This window comes from Acyrthosiphon pisum, chromosome A1 (genome assembly GCF_005508785.2).
Source record: "Acyrthosiphon pisum isolate AL4f chromosome A1, pea_aphid_22Mar2018_4r6ur, whole genome shotgun sequence".
Taxonomy (NCBI): Eukaryota; Metazoa; Arthropoda; class Insecta; order Hemiptera; family Aphididae; genus Acyrthosiphon; species Acyrthosiphon pisum.
In genome coordinates this window covers 142,389,438-142,410,819 of record NC_042494.1, presented here as the reverse complement: position 1 = coordinate 142,410,819, position 21,382 = coordinate 142,389,438, and the positions used below count along the sequence as shown (strand labels likewise).

General features: G+C 28.4%; 3 protein-coding genes across 6 annotated transcripts; 2 read left to right on the top strand and 1 right to left on the bottom strand.

Annotated features, from left to right (window-relative positions):
• Positions 1 to 779: 779 nt before the first annotated feature.
• Positions 780 to 14,843, bottom strand: LOC100168477 (nuclear autoantigenic sperm protein). Its single transcript, XM_001949824.2, has 3 exons — positions 14,538 to 14,843; positions 1,491 to 2,572; positions 780 to 1,422 (listed from the first exon to the last, which is right to left on the bottom strand). Exons 2-3 carry the CDS (start codon positions 2,564 to 2,566, stop codon positions 978 to 980), a joined length of 1,521 nt encoding a protein of 506 aa, XP_001949859.1. The 5' UTR covers positions 2,567 to 2,572; positions 14,538 to 14,843; the 3' UTR covers positions 780 to 977.
• Positions 3,256 to 11,279, top strand: LOC100570186. Of its 4 annotated transcripts, none has more exons than XM_016807851.2 (6): positions 3,258 to 3,735; positions 5,412 to 5,588; positions 5,666 to 5,951; positions 6,825 to 6,947; positions 9,281 to 9,418; positions 10,913 to 11,279. In XM_016807851.2, the coding sequence occupies exons 2-6, from the start codon at positions 5,415 to 5,417 to the stop codon at positions 11,194 to 11,196; spliced, it is 1,005 nt and encodes a 334-aa protein (XP_016663340.1). In that variant the 5' UTR covers positions 3,258 to 3,735; positions 5,412 to 5,414; the 3' UTR covers positions 11,197 to 11,279. The 4 variants fall into 4 exon arrangements, with proteins under 4 accessions (XP_029344341.1, XP_016663340.1, XP_003247407.1 ...); XM_003247359.4 differs by having other exon boundaries at positions 6,822 to 6,947; XM_029488480.1 differs by having other exon boundaries at positions 5,397 to 5,588; positions 6,822 to 6,947.
• A 150-nt stretch (positions 14,844 to 14,993) lies between the features above and the next one.
• On the top strand, positions 14,994 to 19,609 carry LOC100161628 (pre-mRNA-processing factor 6). The gene is made up of 2 exons (XM_001951056.4): positions 14,994 to 15,578; positions 17,061 to 19,609. Exons 1-2 carry the CDS (start codon positions 15,130 to 15,132, stop codon positions 19,402 to 19,404), a joined length of 2,793 nt encoding a protein of 930 aa, XP_001951091.1. The 5' UTR covers positions 14,994 to 15,129; the 3' UTR covers positions 19,405 to 19,609.
• Positions 19,610 to 21,382: the final 1,773 nt, after the last annotated feature.

The following is a 21,382-nucleotide window of genomic DNA, read 5'->3' as shown; positions in this document are numbered from 1 at the left end:
TGATATGTTATATCTTAAAATGATTTTATACCAAAAACTAAAGTATTTTTCCTCCTCTGCATGTTACCTATGTAATTGCTATATATTATATAAAAAAAATGTATTCTTATGTCATCACACCTGTACTCTGTATAATATGCTATTATTTAATCAAGTACATTATATTGTAGTATACGACTAGTATTTGTAGTGTTAGGTTTAAGTCATTGAGTAATATACTAGTAGGTATGTATTACGTCTTATGGTTTAGTTTCTTTTTATAAAGCACATATCAAACAGATAAAAATGAAAAGAATTTCAAAAACTATTAAGGTGTTTACAAATGTGAAACAGTATCGAGATGAAAATGACTTCATTTTAAATCTAACAAAATGTCAAAACTCATTTAATGTTTTTGTTTTGCAAACAGTCATTACTTGAGTGACATTATAATTTTAAATTATAGCAAACATGAATGTTTGATAGTCATGTAATTTGTGATTGATGTATTGATGAATAGTGAAATTAAAATTGGAACAAAATCACGTTGAAACAGTTATACCAAATGTAGGATGAGAAGCAGAACTAAAAAATTAGATTAGATAATTGATGTGAAACTCAAAAGTGGGGTCCCAGTTACAGGTAAAATTACAAAATTTGACAGTTTACTACCATGAACTAACCGTTTATCATTTTAAAATTTGTGGAAACAGAATATAGCAGAATTCTAATTTTTAAATAGTGTTTAGTAATAAGACAAATTTGTAAATGTGTAATTTTCAAAAAAATAAAAAAAGGAATTATGATAAAACAGTCTTGATTTTTATTTGCATGTAATGTTAACCTTAATTTAAAGAAAAAAAATATAAAAATAATTCACTTAATTAATTAAAATACAAGGTAGGTACTTCATTTTTAATATTAAAAAATAAAAATTAAACCAACGATTAAAACTGGAGGAATATTATAATAAATTAAACAAATGTATAGGTTCCAAATTATTGTTTTGCATTTGAGGATTCATCAAGTTTAGGAACCTTGTTTGGAGCTGCATCTGCGGTTTCCTCCTGTTTAGGTCTTTTACGTACCAAATGGCCAATGTTAGATGCCTGTTTAGTTGTTGATGATGCTTCACCATTTGTTGCGGCTACGTTAGAAGCACCTACAGCAGCTAACAATGCACTCACGGCAGCCTTTTTACGTTCTTTGATATCTACCATTTTTTCTTGTATTTCAGGAATAATAGATTTAATTTCGGCAATTTCTGCCTGTACTGTGTCACTGGTATCCAAAGTTTCCAAGGATTTAACCTTTTGATTCAAAACGGTTGAAGCTTCATTTAGTAGCGCAATGGCTTGCTCACCGCTTCCACCCAACTCTTGTGCTATGCCTAATTGAAATAAAGTCTCGGCAATGATACGATCGTCCTCTGGCAATAATAACCTATAAAAATTAACTTAATAATTATTATTTGAACTTTATTATTATAATTTTTACAAACAAAAACTCACCTTCGGATTTCTAAGGCTTCTGTCATATCTTGAATAGCAGTTTCAAATTTTTCATCTTCAATGCTTACTTCTCCACATTTCATTAATACTTCAGCTAGTTTGAGTTTTGATTCTTCGGTATCTTGGTTTTTATAAATCACTTTTGCCAATTCAAGCATTTCCCAAGCTATCTGTAAATCATTTACATCATCTTCCCCAACATCTTCTTCATCCGGTTTTTCTCCTTCATCAACAGACGTCTCTTCTTTTTCAGTGGATTGTCCTTCAACTTCAATATCATCCAGTTTTTCTCCTTCATCAACAGACATCTCTTCATTTTCAGTAGTTTGTCCTTCAACTTCAGTTTCTTTATCATTATCAGATGTTTCCTCTGGTAATTTTTTTTTGTCTTCAGTTGATTCTTCTTTTTTATCAGTTGTTTCTTCTTTTTTTACAGTTAATTCTTTATTTTTTTCAGTTGATTTGTCATCAACATTGTCTGTTTCTTTTTCTTCTACCTCATTGGTGACATTAGATATAGAAATGTTATTATCCTCATTTGTCACATTAATTGAATCCATTTCTTCAGATGAAGTCTCTCCGTCATTTTCTTCCTCATCTTTTTCTTCTAGTCCGACAGGACTTGTTTGATTCTTACTAAGCTCAAGAAGGGCACAACCATAATTGAAATAAGCATCTGCACACTTTTCATCCAATTCACTATAAATGGTTCCAAATAGACTGCATGCTTCGCCTAAAACTTCAACAGCTACTTGAAAATCTTTAATTATTAAATGGCGTTTACCATCAGTTAAAAGTTGATCGGCACGTTTCTTTTGCAACTCGATATCTTCAACAGTAGGTTCCTCGTTTTCTTTGTTTTCACTTTCAGATAATTCGTCTTCAGCGATTTTAGATTCTTCTAATTTATCAACCGTTTGAATTTCTTCTGTTTTAGATTCTTGAGAACCATTTTCTTCTGTTTTGGATTTTTGAGAACAATTTTCTTCTGTCTCTGTTTTTGTATCTAATTTTTCAATAATATCTTTCTCTTCAACACCAATCTCAGCTTCTTTCTGTACTACTTCAGAAGGCATTTTAATCTAAAAAGAAAAAATATATATTATATTTAGTGATTATTGGTGATATTTGCTTAAATATTATTCTATAATTTCTTGAACATTATTATTATAGGTATAACAAATTAGCAATGTTGGGTAGTAACATAATGCAAATTAGAAATTACTTTTTTAAAGTAATTCCTATGGGATAATGTGTTATTTTACACGTTATTAAAACAAGTTGCGAATGTAGAATGTATGACAAAACCTAGGGATAGGATAAACGATAAAAATAATTAAATTTATTTACAATTCCAAGTTATATGTAATAATCAACAATATTATAATAATATCTATTATTAAAGATCCCAGGAATTAATACTTAAAAATATTTGATGTATTGATTAACGAAATATTATTAATTTTTAAAACTGCAAGTTAGAATTCCCAACCCTGCAAGTTCCATAATATATAATTCTTCATTGTACCTATATCATAATATTATATTATTAAAATCGGTTTAAAATATTATATTTCTTTTTAAAAATGAATACCGAACAAATTATGTCATATATTATATAATATAATATTTAATTTAACAGCAAATACAAATCATCACTTTTCGGGCATTTTTAATTGTTAATTTGCTTAAATTTAAGCTTATTAGATTATTAAAACGTATTTAAAATTGTATTACGATGGGTATACATATGAAAAATATTAATTACATAAATTAATATTAGTGAATTTGTGTAGTGGGGTAAGATAATAAATTAGTAGCATAGTTTGTAAAATTTCGAGTTTTAATTCAATGATGATATTGTGAAAATATGTCTTTAAACTTCAATCCAGCGTGCACGGTGCACCTTGAAAAAGTTCGGACCAATACAATACATTTTTATTGTTAACATTATTTTTATGTTGGCAACACTTGTAGCCGAGAATGTTTATTAGAGCTTGGCGCCCTTTATACCCCAGTTCCAGATATTATAGATCGGGGCAAAGGCAAACGTGCTTTACTGCTTTCACGCACACTGGAGTCTAACAGTCTACTCAGCACCTAGTTATTATTATTGCTTAGTAGTCGTGGTGTGTTTTGTAGTTCTATAATTCTCATCAGGAGCACATTTAATACTTGGATTGACACAGACTAACACCTACGCCAAATATATTTATTAATAATAACGATATTATATTAATAATTGGTAAGGTCACTTTTTTCATAAATATTGTTCATTTCATTAAAAAAAAACGCTAAAAAAACCTTTAAAAACTATACGTACATTTCGAAAAAACCATAAGCATAATACATAATACATCAATATATTATTATATAAATTACATTATGGTAAATATGCGCATAAGTAGTTGTTTTTAGTTTATAAAAAAATTATTTTTATATTAGCAGGCACACACGTTATTTACATTTATTAATTACAAGCTTATGACAAAATCAGGTACTTGCGCATAAAATAGTGTAAGCATCAAGCTATCTTTAACTATAATATACAGAAGATCTATAATATATTAGAATAACATTTTATCATTAATGTTCATCATTAATAGGGCTCGGAAGTTGTAGGAGCTGAAAAATGTGAAATATGCATGAAAAAATTGCAAAATATGCATTAAAAATGTTAAATTTGCGAAAAAATATGCGTATAAAATCAATAAAATATGCACTTTTTTAACTAAAATTGGCGAAATATGCATTTTAAATTTTCAAATTTTTTAACTCGTAATTGTATACTTACTTCAAATTTCTATTTCTATCTAATTAGCTAGGTCTGCTATAAATTGAGATCATACAGAACAATATGCAATTCCTACAACTTCCGAGCCCTAATCATTACATAAACCCATTGTTTAAATCGTAATATTGTAACACACATCAGAGGCACACAGATTAATATTTTAAAAGTGAATTGTGATATTTTATGATAAGTCATCTAGATTTTATATCATAACCAAAAGTACCAACGGTTTGTATGTTTCATTGAACAATACTTATATGAAACTATATTTTAAAAATTATTTTACGGAGTGTTTAGAAACCGAACTATATAATATACTAGATTGGTATTATAATAGCATAATATATATTATATTAATATATTATATACCCACAGCAAAAAGTTATATCTCTTTAAAATGGGAAAAGCAGTTTTGTCATTAATACTCAATGGCACAAAATATAAAAAAACAATTAATATTACAGTAATTTTTTTTAAAATATATAATGCGTACATAATAGTATATATTGAAATATGTACACATTTTAATAAGTTAACAACGAAGTAAGAAACGAAATCTATATGGCAGTTTATTATTTTAATTATTATTTAATGTGGTATACCTCTACTTGCAATAGTATTTAATATTATAACAAAGACGTATTACGAGAAACGACATTGTGATAAAAAAAATATAACAAGACTTGTGATGAATCTTAAAATAAAAATACATAAAAATGCCACGTGATTATACTAAATATTAAAGTAGATATATGCCTATAAATTAATATATAATATCCCATTATAGCTCTAGCGCCTTAAATAGCGTAATAAAACCTTTGAAATAGAATATGTATAGGCCGGAGAAATATATTACTAAATGCTTTACGTAAAAATGAATATTATTGATTGTTTTAACCTTACAATTTGGCCGTTGTACAGTTTCATAAAGTTGTAAAATTAATTACATTTCCACAGTGAAATTCACAATTAAGTAAACCACGCATAAAATAACTATTAAAACGTGTAAATATAGAAACCTTTAAATAGGTATTCATTTAAAAACAATTTTTATTTTAAAGCGATAACTTTACAAAAATTAATTAAAATATGTATAATGTTGCATAATGTAGTTTTAAAAAATATAGAACATGGATACTGTGACGGTTCATTATTGGCCAACGGAAGCACAGGGCTGCTTATCGATACAACCACTTACACTTTTCCTCACGATCACGCTCCTACTTTCATCGTGTACAACACTTATGCTATGCACATCCGTTTGGACTAATCATTGGGAAAATATGGAATGGGATTTTCAAGAAGTAAGTTTTCAAGAATTCAACAAGAACTAATTTAGAAAAATTTGCCTATAATACAATATAGATACATATATTTTTAGGCAATATCAGTTTTGAAAACACAAAATAAATCGTCCAAATGGTTGAATAACGTAAATACCGAATGGCTAGTAAATGGAAATACATTAAAAATAACAATTAACGCTGCAAAGCCATCACCGGTAAATAATGGAGATGCATTATTAGTTTTGGCTACAGCAAATCAATATCATCAAACGGATTTTTACGACATAAACCCACTATTATATCAAACGGGGGAAAAGACTACAACAGTTATACTTGCACCAATGTACGGTGGAATTTGGACTTTATGTATCTCTCTAACAGGTACTTGTAGCAATTCCAACACACGTACGTATACATTTAAAGTATTAATACAAATGTGAAATGAAACTAAGGACAGGACAAAACGGCGCCACCTAATGTATTTTGTATAGAATCCTTTTTATTATTTTCTAACAAGGTTTTCGAGTGTCAGTGTTTTTAAACAATTTATATTTATTACTCGCTAAACCGAAAGAAATACAATTAAGCATAATAATTAAATAAAACTGGATGGCTATTTTAGTATTATTCTATCACTATGAACTAATTTTAATAGAAAAAAAATTGGTCTATATTATATAGTATAAAATATAAATTATGATGCACGATATTTGCAGTATCAATATGAACAATATATATGCAAACACGAGTTAAAAATTTGATTCCTTTCGTCAATCAAATGATATTAAAAGTGTGACTTTCAAATAAATCTATATGCTTTTTTCTAATTTTATGATAAACTATTCTGGAAAAAATATTGTTTTACTACAACATTATTACATAATTCACTTATTAAAATCTAAAATAAATTCGTTAATATCAATATAAACTTTTATTTTTACGGGTAAAATAGTTGATATATTTATGCTAGTTTAAGTATAGGCGCGAGATCATGATATGCAGTTCGATGGCAGCCGATATTATACGAATGGCGTAAATATATTATATTATTTTGTGACCAATTTTCATTTCTGTTTTTGTTAATTACTCATGCACTCAAATCATAAAAATTTTATAAATATATTCTAATGTAATAATACAACAATATAATATGAATACGTAAATAAATTAATCATTTTAATTTAATTTGAAAGTATACATCTAAATTAAAGTATGAATTAATTTATAATTTACAATTTTGTTAATCCTCAGAAGATCAGTTAGTACAACTGTATCAAGAAACAAATAATAAAATGGGATCGGTGCTACCCAAATGTGTCAATTATTTATCTGAAGAACCCCAAGAAGAAGAGTATTTTAAACCGGACTGGCATCATAGTAAGTAATATAATGGAGTCTAACCTAATCTAAGTTTATACTGTTATCGTATTATGTGAATCAACTACTACTTACATCAGTCATGTATTTAAGCCATATAAAATGAATACTAACTAAGGCAGGGATTTCGATGCAGTTTCCCTTGTTTTCCAAAACTAGGTATTATATTATGATACTCGTAATATTATAATAAATACGTTTAATGTATTTTAGAATCATAATAATAAGTTTTTTTAATTTTGCGTTTTTTGTCAATTTTTTATGTTAATGTAATTTTTTCAAGCATTTAACACTAAAATCCATTTTTTTTTAAATTGTACGTTGTAACAGCCTAACGACTAAATATTAAATTATCATATTAGAGCTCAATTGGCTCTAATTTTAAAACTAACGAAGATCAATGCGTTCTGATGAACATAAAAATTGCTATGTAAAACGCACTTGTAAGACAGAGACAACAATTAATGTCACTGTAACGTCCCCTTAAACGTCAGCATTAAACGTCAATATTTTAATTTTCAAGCTAGATATGAGAATTTTTAATTTTTCACATGTTTTTTAGAATATTACACATGCTTGAAATAGAAAATAACAAAAAATCGTTTATCACAGATAAATGTTCTTACCTAAAAGTTTTGATAATTTATCAATTTAGTCTAATATCAATGCTAACAACATACTATTTAAACTATACGACGAAAATTGACTGTCGTACGGGTGTAAGGCGGAGACAACAAATTGATGGGTTATGGGTAGAATCCTGTTAATAGAAATTTTTCCAACGGATCCGTACGGCGTAAAAATCAAAATGGGCGACAGAAAATTAGAAATTATGCAGTTCTGCAAAACTTAAAGTTAAAAATTAAATTTACTAACAAATATTTTTTGTAACAAAACTTGTTAAAAATAAAATAATAAGTGGATTATTTAAATTTTTAGGAAGGTTTTTAATTTTAGTTATAATATTATTATGTTTAACTTAATAAAATTAAGTTTTAAAATTCATTTCTTTTGCATTGTACAAAAAAAAAAAATCGTTAAATGAATAAAAATAGTGAAGGAAACTAGTCACGCCATTATTACTTTTAGACTTATACCTATATACAATATAATATAAACATTTATTATATGTGTATATAAGTAAACATCATGCTTTAATTGGTATTGCCTGCATAATTTTTTATACATTCTTTCACGCAAACAAAATATACATTACATAGTTACATAGCTAAAATTTCTATGAATTCATTTTAATTTTTTAAGGCACACAACATCAATAATTGTATAATATTTTAAAGTTTTTAGTACTTGTAGGACCGAATTTAATTATTTTACATATTTTAGATATTATCTCACCCAAATGTTGGCAAATATTTTATTATTTTAATAAAATAAATACCTACTTTTGAGTATTGTAGGTTAGGTAGGTACATATTACCTCTTAACATAGGTATAAACAGATTGACAAAATTATTTTTACTTATCATATTTTAACTGTGAGAACTTAGCCATTAGAATTACATGAATTGACATTTTCTTATAATATTTTTGTTATTAATAAAATTTACCTTAAAAAATAAGAAATAAAATACACTCGGATGAATGGCTTGCATATAAGACGATAGAAAATAAAGAATACATACATAAAACCGTCAATCATTCCCAATTTTTTGTCGATCCCACCAGTGGTGCGCATATACATAACGCATTAAAAGTTTAAAACTTCGAATTATTAAAAAAAATGCATGGTACATCTCCATCATTGTTGCCTTCATATTTGGCGGAACAATGGTGACGTCTAAAAAACAAGAATGACAACACATTTGATTGCTTTTTAAGAGATGTGAAATTATATAGTACCTAATTTGAATTGATTAATGCATATTTCTATATATTTTTACATTTTTTGTCAGTTAGTTTTAATACATTTACTAATTTAATTTACCTACATATTTTAACCCATATTTTTATATATTTTTTTGTATTATTAAATATTATACTGAAACTCTACATTTATGTATTCATTCATATTTTTAACTATGTGGTAGACGACAAATGTGCAGTAGACCGCATATGACGTGTAGAAACGGGTGGTAGACCACATAAGACATGAATACCAAAATTCTTGGCTTCCAAATATTACATTAAACTTCTAGAGCTACCTTATAAAAAATTTAAAACGAATCAAAACATTTTAAAGCAGTTATAACAACGAAGCTTAAATATTCAATTTTTGAAAAAATAAACCAAATAAAAATACATATAATAATAATCAATTATAAAATTGTTGTAACATTTTTTTTAAATTACATATTATACTTTTTATGTTTAAGGAATGCAAAATATGTCAATATCATGTGCATTGGTGTGCATTATAATAGTTATTACTGCATTATTGATTGGACTTTTTTCTATTTTCCGCCATCAAATTAGTGCTATGTTAATCACTGCTGTGATGTATTCATTAGCAGGTAATTGTCAGTTAATTCTAAATATCTATTTCATTCATTTTACATAAAATATTAAGTTCTCAGCTCTAAAATTAAATATTATAATAAGAATTCAATGAATGTACTTGACTTACAGTTTAAATATGAATATTTGTAAAACCTAGATTTTAAAAACAATTAATGCTTTTTTCAAAAATGTTAGGAGTTTACCAATTTATATAGGTAAATTCTTGGATAGGTATACAAAAAAGTGAATTCATACTTGAAATAATTATTGTAATTTTGGTGTTTGCAAATGAAAAATTGTGAATCTTAGGAAAAACAATCTATTTTGGTAAGTCTGAAAGTTGTACAATTATTTTACAGTTACATTTTTAATGTATGTATTTTAATACAACCAGCTAAATTTATAACATAATAAACTAAAATTAAATACTAGAATATAAGTGAAATAGTTTATATAATTTTAAACAATGTTGAAACAAAAATAATCAAAATAATACATAACCATATTGAAAAAATGTAATAATTTGAAATAATTTTGTGATCAAATATTTATGGCACCCGGTGCCAATGCCATTTTGTCCTCAAAATACACTCTGCGGGAATAATGATACCGCCTTGTAGAATCAACCAAATTTCATAATTTTTTTTTTTTATTATTGCTAAGAGAGAAATATTCTACAGCCCTACAACTCTGTTTTTTAATATTTTATTCTCAAACTTTATAATATGTCTAAAAAAAAACAAGATAAAAAGCTTTTTTTTTACAAATTTTTTAATTCAATTACTTGAAATAAAATACAAAATCAGAGATTGATGCGGGCTGTAGGAAGTCTTCTTCTTTCAAATAAAAAAATAGTCATAAAAATCTGACAATTCTACCAAGCTTGAGAGTTATTTCCGTGAAGTCATTTTTTTCTCGATATAATACACCCTATCAACCCCCTTAAATAGGTATCGGGTAGTAAATTAGTGGAAAAGTCTTATAATTATTGAGGTGGCAACTATTATAGATTTGTGGACAATTTGATAAACTGGCATCGGGACCCTTAAATACAGACATAAAAAAATGAAATAAAATTTAATCCGTTCACTTTCATTTGATTTTAATACATTTTCTAGTTTTAATTTTCCGGTTATTTTTATATTTCAGACTTTAACCATAATAGATTGATTATCCTAAGGTGCACAATTTCTTGTTTGTAAAAGCTCGAACTGCAATAAACATTTGGAGTATGACAGAACTATTTTATACGTGTATCTTAAAACTTAATATCAATCAGTAAAAGACAGAATTCAGCAGTAGTTTGTAAAACCTAGATTTAATAGTATAAATACTATTACCACAATAAGTAGGTTTAAACATAATATGCTGTAGTGTCATATTGTTAACTTCAAATTATACAAAAAAATATTTTCAATTAGGTACTTTAACGTTTTTGAAATAATGAGCGTTAAAATAATCACATAGTATTTTATTTAAAAACATTATATTGTTATTATATTTTATAGCAACTTTTGGTTTGTTTACATTGGGAATAATGCACAATAAACATAACTCAAGAAAAACACATAGCCAGAATAATTGCAATCAATCACTAGCACTTATAGATGGTATGATTAATGCCGGTGGAAATATGTGTCAAACAATGCAGTTTTGGGAACAATTGCTGACTTCTAGAATATACTCACTAGGCTGGAGTGTAAATATGGGATGGATTGCAGTTATTTTATGTATTTTAACTAGTATTCTATGGATTATTTTATCTAAGATAATGAGAGTCAGCATAAAATAGTTGAGACACAAAATCTGTTCAATCTGTATTCAAATACCTAACATACTAAACTAAATAATATAATATTGGATAATAACTCATTATTATGTTTAATTAATTTATACATTTTTGATTCTGCATAATAACATTGAGTACCTAACCTATAAAAACCATGGTTAAAGATTTAATATTATATCTTTAATCGTGGTAAATACTGTACAATATTTTATGCTGCGCTAAATATTAGTTCATTGATGCTGACAACACTGTACGCTACCAGTAACTAACAATATTATTTTATATTTTTTAATAACTGAAATTAAATTATATTATATTATTACTTGTATTTTATTGTTTGACATAACAATAATAATATAATTATTAATTTAACTGCTAAATCATACATACTAGATTAAAGGTAATTATTATAATGATTAATTTGACACAGGAGACTATGAACAATAATTATGAATTGGTAGAATTACTACACTGTATTCGCCTCTGCGACAAATTTATCCATACACTATCTATTACCTGCCTCCCCAGGAGAGCATAGGACATTTTTATATACTTTGTGCCATCTAAGAGTGAATCGATTTTGGACACGCAGACTGAGCCGCCGAACAGTGCCTGACCTCCTATGTGATGGCTATGCGTTCTGTGATCGGCAGACAGTCATCGCCGGCCGTTGGGTGTCTGTGCTAACACTTTCACCGATGTCCGAATTGTGGTGGGGATGCGTGGAAAAAACGTGTTTTGAGCAGCCGAGTGGTTCACTCTTAGATGAAACAGAGTATAGTACATTGTTCCTCTATACAATATAGGTACTCAAAGAATATGAAAATATATTTGCGTCAATAACAATAATTTACTGTTTATGATTATAACTAGGTATATATATTTTATCCATTTTACCTGTTATGTATCACATTCATTCGTCAAAGGAAAGTTTTACTAATAAAGAATATTTTTTGACGTTGGCAAAAGAAGAAAATGTATCAAATGATAAATTAGCTGCCTTAAACTGATTTAAAATTATAGGTTATAAAAAAAAGGAAGAATTTATTCAAAATACATGATATAGAAAATAAAGCATTGCCCTGCAGGAAAAACAGCCATGTGACCGCAAGCAGTTTCATGGTAGTTTAAGTGTTAATTTTATTGGAAATGAAATGTTCAGTTATTATTTCTCATAACTTAATTTCTAAATATCATAGATTTGTATATTGTTGATTGGATTTTATATTGACACCTGTATTTTTGAATTCTACAATATTGCTATTAAAATATGAATTCTTTAGTTATGTACCACTTACTGTACAAGCTTCAATTGATAAATTAGAGTTGCCAATCAATATATTTTATTTAAATTTAAATAATTTTATTATAATATATTAAAAGTTTGTATTAGTACCTACTTAGTTAGGTAAGAACTAGTTAATAGTTAATTATTTAAAAAAAAAAATTAATTTTGATTTCCATTCACTGGATTAAGAAAATTATGGAAAATTAAAGACAATGCTGTCCATTTACTATTTATCATTTTTATATATTTATATATTTTACACTATATATCATTAACACAAAAAACTTGAAGACGAAGCTATTAGAGCCTTAATTTTAAGTTTGACAAGGAAATACATTTTCAATGTTCAAATAATAGTAATAAGAGTAATTTGTAACTACTTATGATTATTTAAAGTTCAGATGATTACAGTGGTAAAATGTTAACCCACAAAATGTTGGTCCACTACTATATTCATCTATATTTTAAATACTTATAACTTATGAACTAACCGAACTTAACAACCAATTCACTTTAATAAGAATCTAACAATACAAAATTGATTCTCTTGAATGCAAATTTTGTATGTTGTAGGTGACAACACATGCAGCTGTACCATCCTCTTAAACTTGGATATTCTCGTGAAATTATTTGTTAAATTAAGAACAGGTGGTGAATTAACTTTGCGCTTTTCACTTTGCGAGATTGGTGTCTTTAAAAGTTTAAAATATTTAAAAAATGCCATTATGTTGATCTTTCTGTGAAACGAGTTATTTATCATTAAGTGCTTATCTGCTTTTTTGAAAGACTTAAAGCAATCATTCAATTATTTATTTTGACAGAATTGAAATTCTCTATTAAATATTAATAATATTCTTTAAACCAAAATGTATAATATTTGTTAATATTTCTTATAACTAAAGTTTGGGACTTCTATACTCTGTTCCATCTAAGAGTGAACCACTTTCACGCACGCAGACCAAGCCGCCGAACAATCGCCAGGCAACTGTGTTAACGCTCTCATCAAAGTCTGGATTGTGGTGGGGATGCACAGAAAAAAAAGGGTTAGTCAACCGAGTGGTTCACTCTTAGATGGAACAGAGTATAGCATTAGTAGGTTTTTTTGTAATTTTTGTAGAATATTCTATAATAGGTAAGATATAAATATTTTTTTTTGAAGTGGGGAAAAATAAAATACTATGTTTGAATTTGTAGTGCCGTTAAATTTTACAAAAAAGGGCATACTAGAACTTGACCAGTTTACCGAAACATTTTTAACAATTATTAATAATAAAAAGATAGTTTTGATTCGAGTTTTGTTTGTATTTTACATTTTGATGCTATCAACCATAAGGTTGTAATTATAACTGCCAAATGCTTTATAGTTTAAAGCGTGAAAATAAAATAAAAAATAAAGTCATATTTTTATTGTTTATTCCCTCCATATTTTTGGTTAATCGAATTGTATGTTTATAGGTTAAGCGGAGGAAGTATTTACCTAATATATTTTTTTTTTATAACTCAATAAAATGTTAGTAAGTACTACTTACACACTTATAGATAATATTATTTTTTTACCTTTTCTTTTATATAATATTTACCCAATTAAAACATAGGATATATTTTAGAATTAGTGAGCACACCTATTACTAGATTATAAAGAAATCCAATAGGTGAGCACTTATTAGTCACTGAATTGATAATATTTAATTGTAATGTTATTCTTTTCTTCATATAACAAAATACAAATCACATTTCTCAAATTGTATTATAAATGCAACATACAATAAGACAGACGCACCAATCAATCATTTTCTATCAATGCAAATAGGTACTGAAGTGTAAAATTTACAATATCTAAGGAAAATGTAAGTTTGCTAAATTGTGAAAAAACTCAGAACAAAACCAAAACCGGTTTCCCGCCAAATATAGATTTTTGGAACCATTCTATTAAATTAATTAATTAAATTTAAAAAAAAAGTAGAAAATTTCAAAAGCACATGTTTAGTGTATGAATAAGACATTCATTAAACTCATTTTAAAGGTTTGTTGGTAAAACTTATTAGTACTGACTTACCTAACAAAGAAGATCCGTTTGCGATAATGTAGATTAATTGAACAAATAATATAAACGTTGAATCAGAAGAAGTCAGCAAACAGCCACAAAGATGTGCAAACAGCAAATGGCCAAATCCAAAAGGTTAAGAACTAAGAGGCAAGAGCTACTTTGGCAATAACGTTAAACATTAATAACGGATATTACGATAATGATAATCGTTAGTGATTCGCCAAGCAACAAAATTGTAAAGAAGGAAAAACCCGCTATATCACTATGAATTAGTAAAGTGAATAAAACTATAAAAGATAACGGATAACCTAACAATTCTCACAGATGAAAAAAATGCAATGAATTGTAATGATAAACTTTTCAATATTCAAGGTTAAATATTAAGGTTTGCAGTCATGGAGCAAACTTTCATGGTTGAAAAACCATAGTTGGTACTTGGTTTATTTTATCAACAACAACAATACCTACTAACTAGCTAATGATTGATAGTTGTTGATACGAGTATAGTGTATACATTACTACTTGGTCTATCATGGTTTAAGAATTAAGACTAAGTTAAAACTTAAACGTGAACTTACGACTTACCCATTCAATTACTACAATGGCTGCACCGCCAGCCGCCTTAGTGGCTAAGGTAAAAAAACATTTCATAGGTATTCCTGCGCCTCTTGGATATGTCGCTGGTGTTGGTCGAGGTGCGACGGGATTTACAACACGGTCTGATATTGGTCCAGCACGAGATGCTAATGATGTTTCCGACGATCGACATGCACCACCCACAAAAAAGAAAAAAAAAGACGAAGAAGAAGACGATGATGAGGATTTGAATGATTCCAACTATGATGAATTCAGCGGTTATGGTGGTTCATTGTTCAGTAAGGATCCATACGACAAAGATGATGAAGAAGCAGATATGATTTATGAAGAAATTGATAAACGAATGGACGAAAAACGTAAAGAATACAGAGAGAAACGATTAAAAGAAGAATTAGAAAAGTATCGACAAGAACGACCAAAGATTCAACAACAATTCAGTGACTTGAAAAGAGGGTAAATTAATATATGTTTATATAAGGTATACAGTGATGTAGTCCTAAAAAAATTCGCCTTAATCATTGTAAAAAATAACTTGGGGGCTATGCCCCCCAAACCCCCCAGTCATCCACCTATTGTTCGGTGCGCGTACAACACTTCATCTATTTGTCTATATAATATACAATAGAACCTCATAAATTATGATTGATATATTTTAAACTCATAATCCATTAAAAAAAATTCAAAACTATAATTTTTCTCAAAATATAATTAACAAATTAATGAAACAAATTATTATTATTATTGTTTATTATTATAAAACATTTTTAAACATTTTTATATTATTCAAGTAATTCCCATAGTTTATATTTTAATTCTTGGTTTGGGTCTGTGGTATTAACTTTTCTTGACTTGTTGTCGTCAGCATCTCAGTGCTGTTTTCTATTAACGTTTTCTGAATACGAGTAAACAAGAATCTAACATTATGTTGGGCAACGGGCTCGTTTCCTAGGTTCAGACTTCAGATCATAGGTAGGTAAACGTAAACCTAATCAGCTGATTGAGTTTCGCTCATAAATTGTTCTATGACAATAGTAAACAAATTATGCTTTTTTTTTTTGTTATTGAATTATTGCTTGTAATTTAATATATTAATATATTATATTACCCAATAATATTTCCTAAATAAATTTTATTGACTAAGAATAATTGGATAACGTTAATACGTGTGGTATATGGTCTGTGTACCCCCGAACCACGATTTTTGTTAAGGGTACACGCATTAATCTAAAATTGGGAGGTGAGTACACGCTGTGTACCCGCGTGTACCCTCCACTACACCATTGGGTATATATAATTATGGTGCAGTTCCAAAACAGTTTAACAACTCACATACCATATACCAATACCTAGTTTTAGGAATTTTTTTTTGGACAGTATTCCAGTAGTTACTCTAAAATTAGTATTTAAATTCCAATACTAGATACAATTATGTGCGATAATATGATAAAGATAATATTTTAAACTTTTAAAGGTTGAGTATTATCATTGATTATGAATACTTTGGTCGGGCTCACGAAAAGTGAGCGCTGGCAGCCGATGGGGGAGCTTAAATATTGTCGGGGCTAGGGGTTCTCAGATTTTCTAGTATTGTTTTGTATTACCGGGTGACGTGACGGCATGCAGTGCGTCTTATGACATACTTCAAATACTTCGACGGGAACGTATTCAATGAATATTTGAGCTCCACCCGTCGGCCGCCAGCGCTCACTTTTCGTGAGCCCGAATATAGTATTAATATTAAATAATATAGTTTACTAGTATTCATAATAAATGATATTGTTAATTTGTTTTAAAATATTATATTATATTAGGTATATTATATTCTCAAATAAAACAATTTTTATATTTTTGTTGGTTAAATTCTTCCAATACTATGCATCACATTATAATATATATTTTAAATAATGTCTTTTCTAAAAATGTATTGCTTTTTAGATTGACTATGGTTAGTGAAGACGAATGGCGCAATATTCCAGAAGTTGGTGATGCTAGAAATCGCAAACAGAGAAACCCTAGAGCTGAAAAATTTACACCACTACCAGACACTGTACTTTCACGAAGTCTTGGTGGTGAAAGTACTTCTTCTATTGATTCAGCAAGTGGTATAATGAGTCAATATCCACATGGTACAGTTACACCTGGAATGTTAACTCCGTCTGGAGACTTAGATTTAAGAAAAATGGGACAAGCTCGTAATACTTTAATGAATGTAAAACTTAACCAAGTATCAGACTCTGTTGAAGGACAAACTGTGGTTGATCCTAAAGGTTATTTGACTGATTTACATAGTATGATTCCAACATATGGGGGAGATATAAATGACATAAAAAAAGCTAGATTATTGTTAAAGTCTGTTCGAGAAACAAATCCTAATCATCCACCTGCTTGGATAGCATCAGCTCGTCTTGAAGAAGTTACTGGAAAAATTCAAGCTGCTCGTAACGTTATCATGAAGGGTTGTGAAGATAATCCAAAATCTGAAGATCTTTGGCTTGAAGCTGCTCGTTTACAACCTCCAGAAACTGCCAAAGCTGTTATCGCCCAAGCAGTTAGGCATATTCCAACATCAGTTCGTATTTGGATTAAAGCTGCTGACTTAGAATCTGAAACTAAAGGTAAAAGAAAAGTCTACAGAAAAGCTTTAGAACATATTCCAAATTCAGTTAGATTATGGAAAGCTGCTATTGAGTTGGAAGATCCAGAAGATGCTCGAATTTTATTAAGTCGTGCTGTTGAATGTTGCCCGACTAGTGTTGACCTATGGCTAGCTTTGGCTCGATTAGAAACTTATGAAAATGCACGTAAAGTTTTAAATAAAGCTCGTGAAAATATTCCTACTGACAGACAAATTTGGACAACTGCTGCTAAATTAGAAGAAGCTAACGGTAATATAAATATGGTTGAAAAAATCATAGACCGCGCTATATCTTCTTTAAGTGCTAATGGAGTCGAAATTAACAGAGAACAATGGATTAAAGAAGCAATAGAAGCGGAAAAATGTGGTTCGGTAAAAACATGTCAAGCTCTTATCAAAGCTATAATTGGATATGGAATAGAAGACGAAGACCGTAAACACACTTGGATGGAAGATGCTGACTCATGTGCTAGTCAATTAGCTTATGAGTGTGCAAGAGCCATTTTCTCTCATTCTTTAGCTGCTTTTCCGAGTAAAAAGTCTATTTGGTTGAGAGCTGCTTATTTTGAAAAAAATCATGGTACAAGAGATTCCTTAGAAACATTGTTACAAAAAGCTGTTGCTCATTGTCCAAAATCTGAAGTATTATGGTTGATGGGAGCAAAATCAAAATGGTTAGCTGGTGATGTACCAGCTGCTCGTGGTATTTTATCTCTAGCATTTCAAGCAAACCCAAACTCAGAAGAAATTTGGCTGGCTGCTGTCAAATTAGAGTCTGAGAATTCAGAATTTGACCGTGCAAGACGTTTATTGTCTAAAGCCAGAGCTTCAGCACCAACTCCAAGAGTAATGATGAAATCTGCTAAACTTGAATGGTGTTTGAACAATTTAGATACAGCTTTACAAATCCTCGAGGAAGCTCTTGTTAAGTTTCCAGATTATGCTAAATTGTGGTTAATGAAAGGTCAGATTGAAGAACAACAAGGAGATGTAGATAGAGCACATGAAACTTTTAATTCTGCACTAAAGAAATGTCCTAGTTCCATTCCTTTATGGATCTGGTTAGCCAGATTAGATGAAAGAAGAAAAATGCTAACCAAAGCAAGATCAGTATTGGAAAAAGGTCGTTTGAAAAATCCACACAATCCAGAATTATGGTTGGAAGCTATACGTATAGAATTTCGAGCCGGTATGAGAGATATAGCAAATACAATGATGGCCAAAGCACTACAAGAATGTCCAAATGCTGGAATATTATGGTCAGAAGCTATATTCTTGGAAGCAAGACCACAACGAAAAACTAAAAGTGTGGATGCTTTAAAAAAATGTGAACATGATGTTAATGTACTTTTAGCTGTCTCCAAATTATTTTGGAGTGAACGTAAATTACAAAAATGCCGTGAATGGTTTAATAGAACTGTTAAAATTGATCCAGACTTTGGTGATGCATGGGCATATTTCTATAGATTTGAAGTATTACATGGAACTGAAGAAGTACAAGTAGATATTAAAAAGAGATGTATTGCAGCAGAACCTCATCATGGTGAAGCATGGTGTATTGTATCAAAAAACATTGACAACTGGAGACTTACTACTGAAAATGTTTTAATGTTGGTTGCAAAAGACTTACCTATCCCTATTTAAATAACACAATTTAAACATTAATTGTTTATTTACAGGTTAGACTAGTATGTAAAATGTAAATAGACAAAAAAATAATTTTTTTATTAAGTTATACTGATATTATTAAAGTATAAGTTTGTATTAGTTCATTAATTACATTCTGTTGAAAATGTCTGTATGATAAAATATAATATACTTAGTAATAATAAAAATGAGTATGCCATTATAATAATGTAATAAAATCAACAAACTTATTTATTACTTAACACGTTTACTGCGGTGGTCACTCAATATGTACTATTGGTATGCCATACATATTATTTAATGTCATTACGAATTTGTATATACTGTTGTATTTGAAAAAAAATTTTAAAAAATATTACATCAAAAAATGTTTAATAATATCGCTTCGCCCAGTGGCGTGACAAACTTAATTAACATATGAGGTACAATAATTTATTTAAGTTTAAAGTTATACATTATAAATACTTATATAAGTAATTACGTATTTACGTAAATGGTAACCGAGAAAGACTGGCTTAGTCTTAGTACACACTTAATAAATTATTACAATATGTGAAATGGCTCTAGTCTCCAGGACACCCACCACCCTTTAAACTGAGGCACGTGCTTCAAATAAAGTCCTTTGTCACGCCACTGGCTTCGCCCCACTCTCTTTTTAGTACATTATTGTAGCACCATTGCAAAGTTAATAATATAAAATCATATTAATTTACCGTGATGAGGTCTTGTAGTAAAACTCAACTATGGGCACTGGCGGTCACAGAGTATAACATTTGAAAGTCGCCGATAACCATCAGCGTTCAGACAGTCGGTGTGTTTAACAAAATTATTTTAATACATGCATATATATATACATAATATATAACATACCTTTGTAGATAGATATTTGAATATTTGATGTATACCCGTAAATATGTAATAGATTTGGTAAATATTATATTACTAAATCTATAGACTATAATGTCTTTAATTGAATTATTTGTATGAAGCTGAACTTATAAGTGTTTGGAAATTAAAGAATGAATTGCACATTAAATTATATACTTAATACAGTACTTATAGTTATCCTCACACCACTTGAAGGTATAAATAATGTTGTCGACATAATATATAAAAAGAGTTAAAATCTTATCATAAAGGGAAAATGGTCTTAAAAACATTTGTTGAAAATCACTACTGTTTTTTGATTTTGAGTTACTACGAAATAAGAAAACTGTTAATTTAAAGGTGAAATCCAATGTCATAAAAATTTGAAATCATAAAATCTCATAAAAATTAAGTAGAATTCTCAGTAAAATATTTTTTTTTCAAATGTAGAAAAACTTATAAAGGAATCTTATTGTATTAAAAAAAAAAAAAAATAATGATTTTCTAACAATCAAATTTGCACATTTCTGAATTTTGAGACACTTATAAAAATTGTTATGAAAATGTGAAATTCTGAATTTAGGCTAAAATTTTTTTAGATTCTGAGTGGAACGATGAATGTATTGATTTTACAATGATGTTTCTTTTTTAATTTTTTAATTTTTAATTTTTAATTTTTAAACTTTTTTTGTGTCTGTGTACACGATAAGTAGTCGAAATAATGCTACGATTTTCAACTTCAGTATCTTGTTCGATCAGAAAGTGAATATCGTTGGTGCATTGGGGAGGTCAAAATTTAAATTTTCCAGTAGTTTTCAAAAGCGCCGGGAAAAACAAAAGAAAAATTAAGGAAAAACGGGAATTTTTACGCAAAATCGATTTTTTACAAAATTGAATTTGGTTTTTGATGTAACTTTAAAAAAAATTACCTTATATACATGAAATGTTGACTGAATGTTTATCTTAGCATCTTCTATACACCATAACAATTTAAAAATATTTTAATTTATTTTGAGCTTCTTTACGGACATTTTCATTTTCCATTTTTTTTAGTTTTTTTTTCTAAAAATATCATAAAATTTTTATTTGTTGGATAAAAAAAGCTTGG

Bases quoted from the DNA above. Each gene is read 5' to 3' on its own strand.
- LOC100161628 (XM_001951056.4), top strand. From the start codon at position 15,130: ATGGCTGCACCGCCAGCCGCCTTAGTGGCTAAGGTAAAAAAACATTTC. The intron at 15,579-17,060 runs GTAAATTAATAT...ATTGCTTTTTAG, and splicing joins TTCAGTGACTTGAAAAGAGG to ATTGACTATGGTTAGTGAAG.
- LOC100570186 (XM_003247359.4), top strand. From the start codon at position 5,415: ATGGATACTGTGACGGTTCATTATTGGCCAACGGAAGCACAGGGCTGC. The intron at 5,952-6,821 runs GTACTTGTAGCA...GTTAATCCTCAG, and splicing joins TTTATGTATCTCTCTAACAG to AAGATCAGTTAGTACAACTG. The intron at 6,948-9,280 runs GTAAGTAATATA...TTTATGTTTAAG, and splicing joins TAAACCGGACTGGCATCATA to GAATGCAAAATATGTCAATA.
- LOC100168477 (XM_001949824.2), bottom strand. From the start codon at position 2,566: ATGCCTTCTGAAGTAGTACAGAAAGAAGCTGAGATTGGTGTTGAAGAG. The intron at 1,423-1,490 runs GTGAGTTTTTGT...TAATTTTTATAG, and splicing joins GAAGCCTTAGAAATCCGAAG to GTTATTATTGCCAGAGGACG.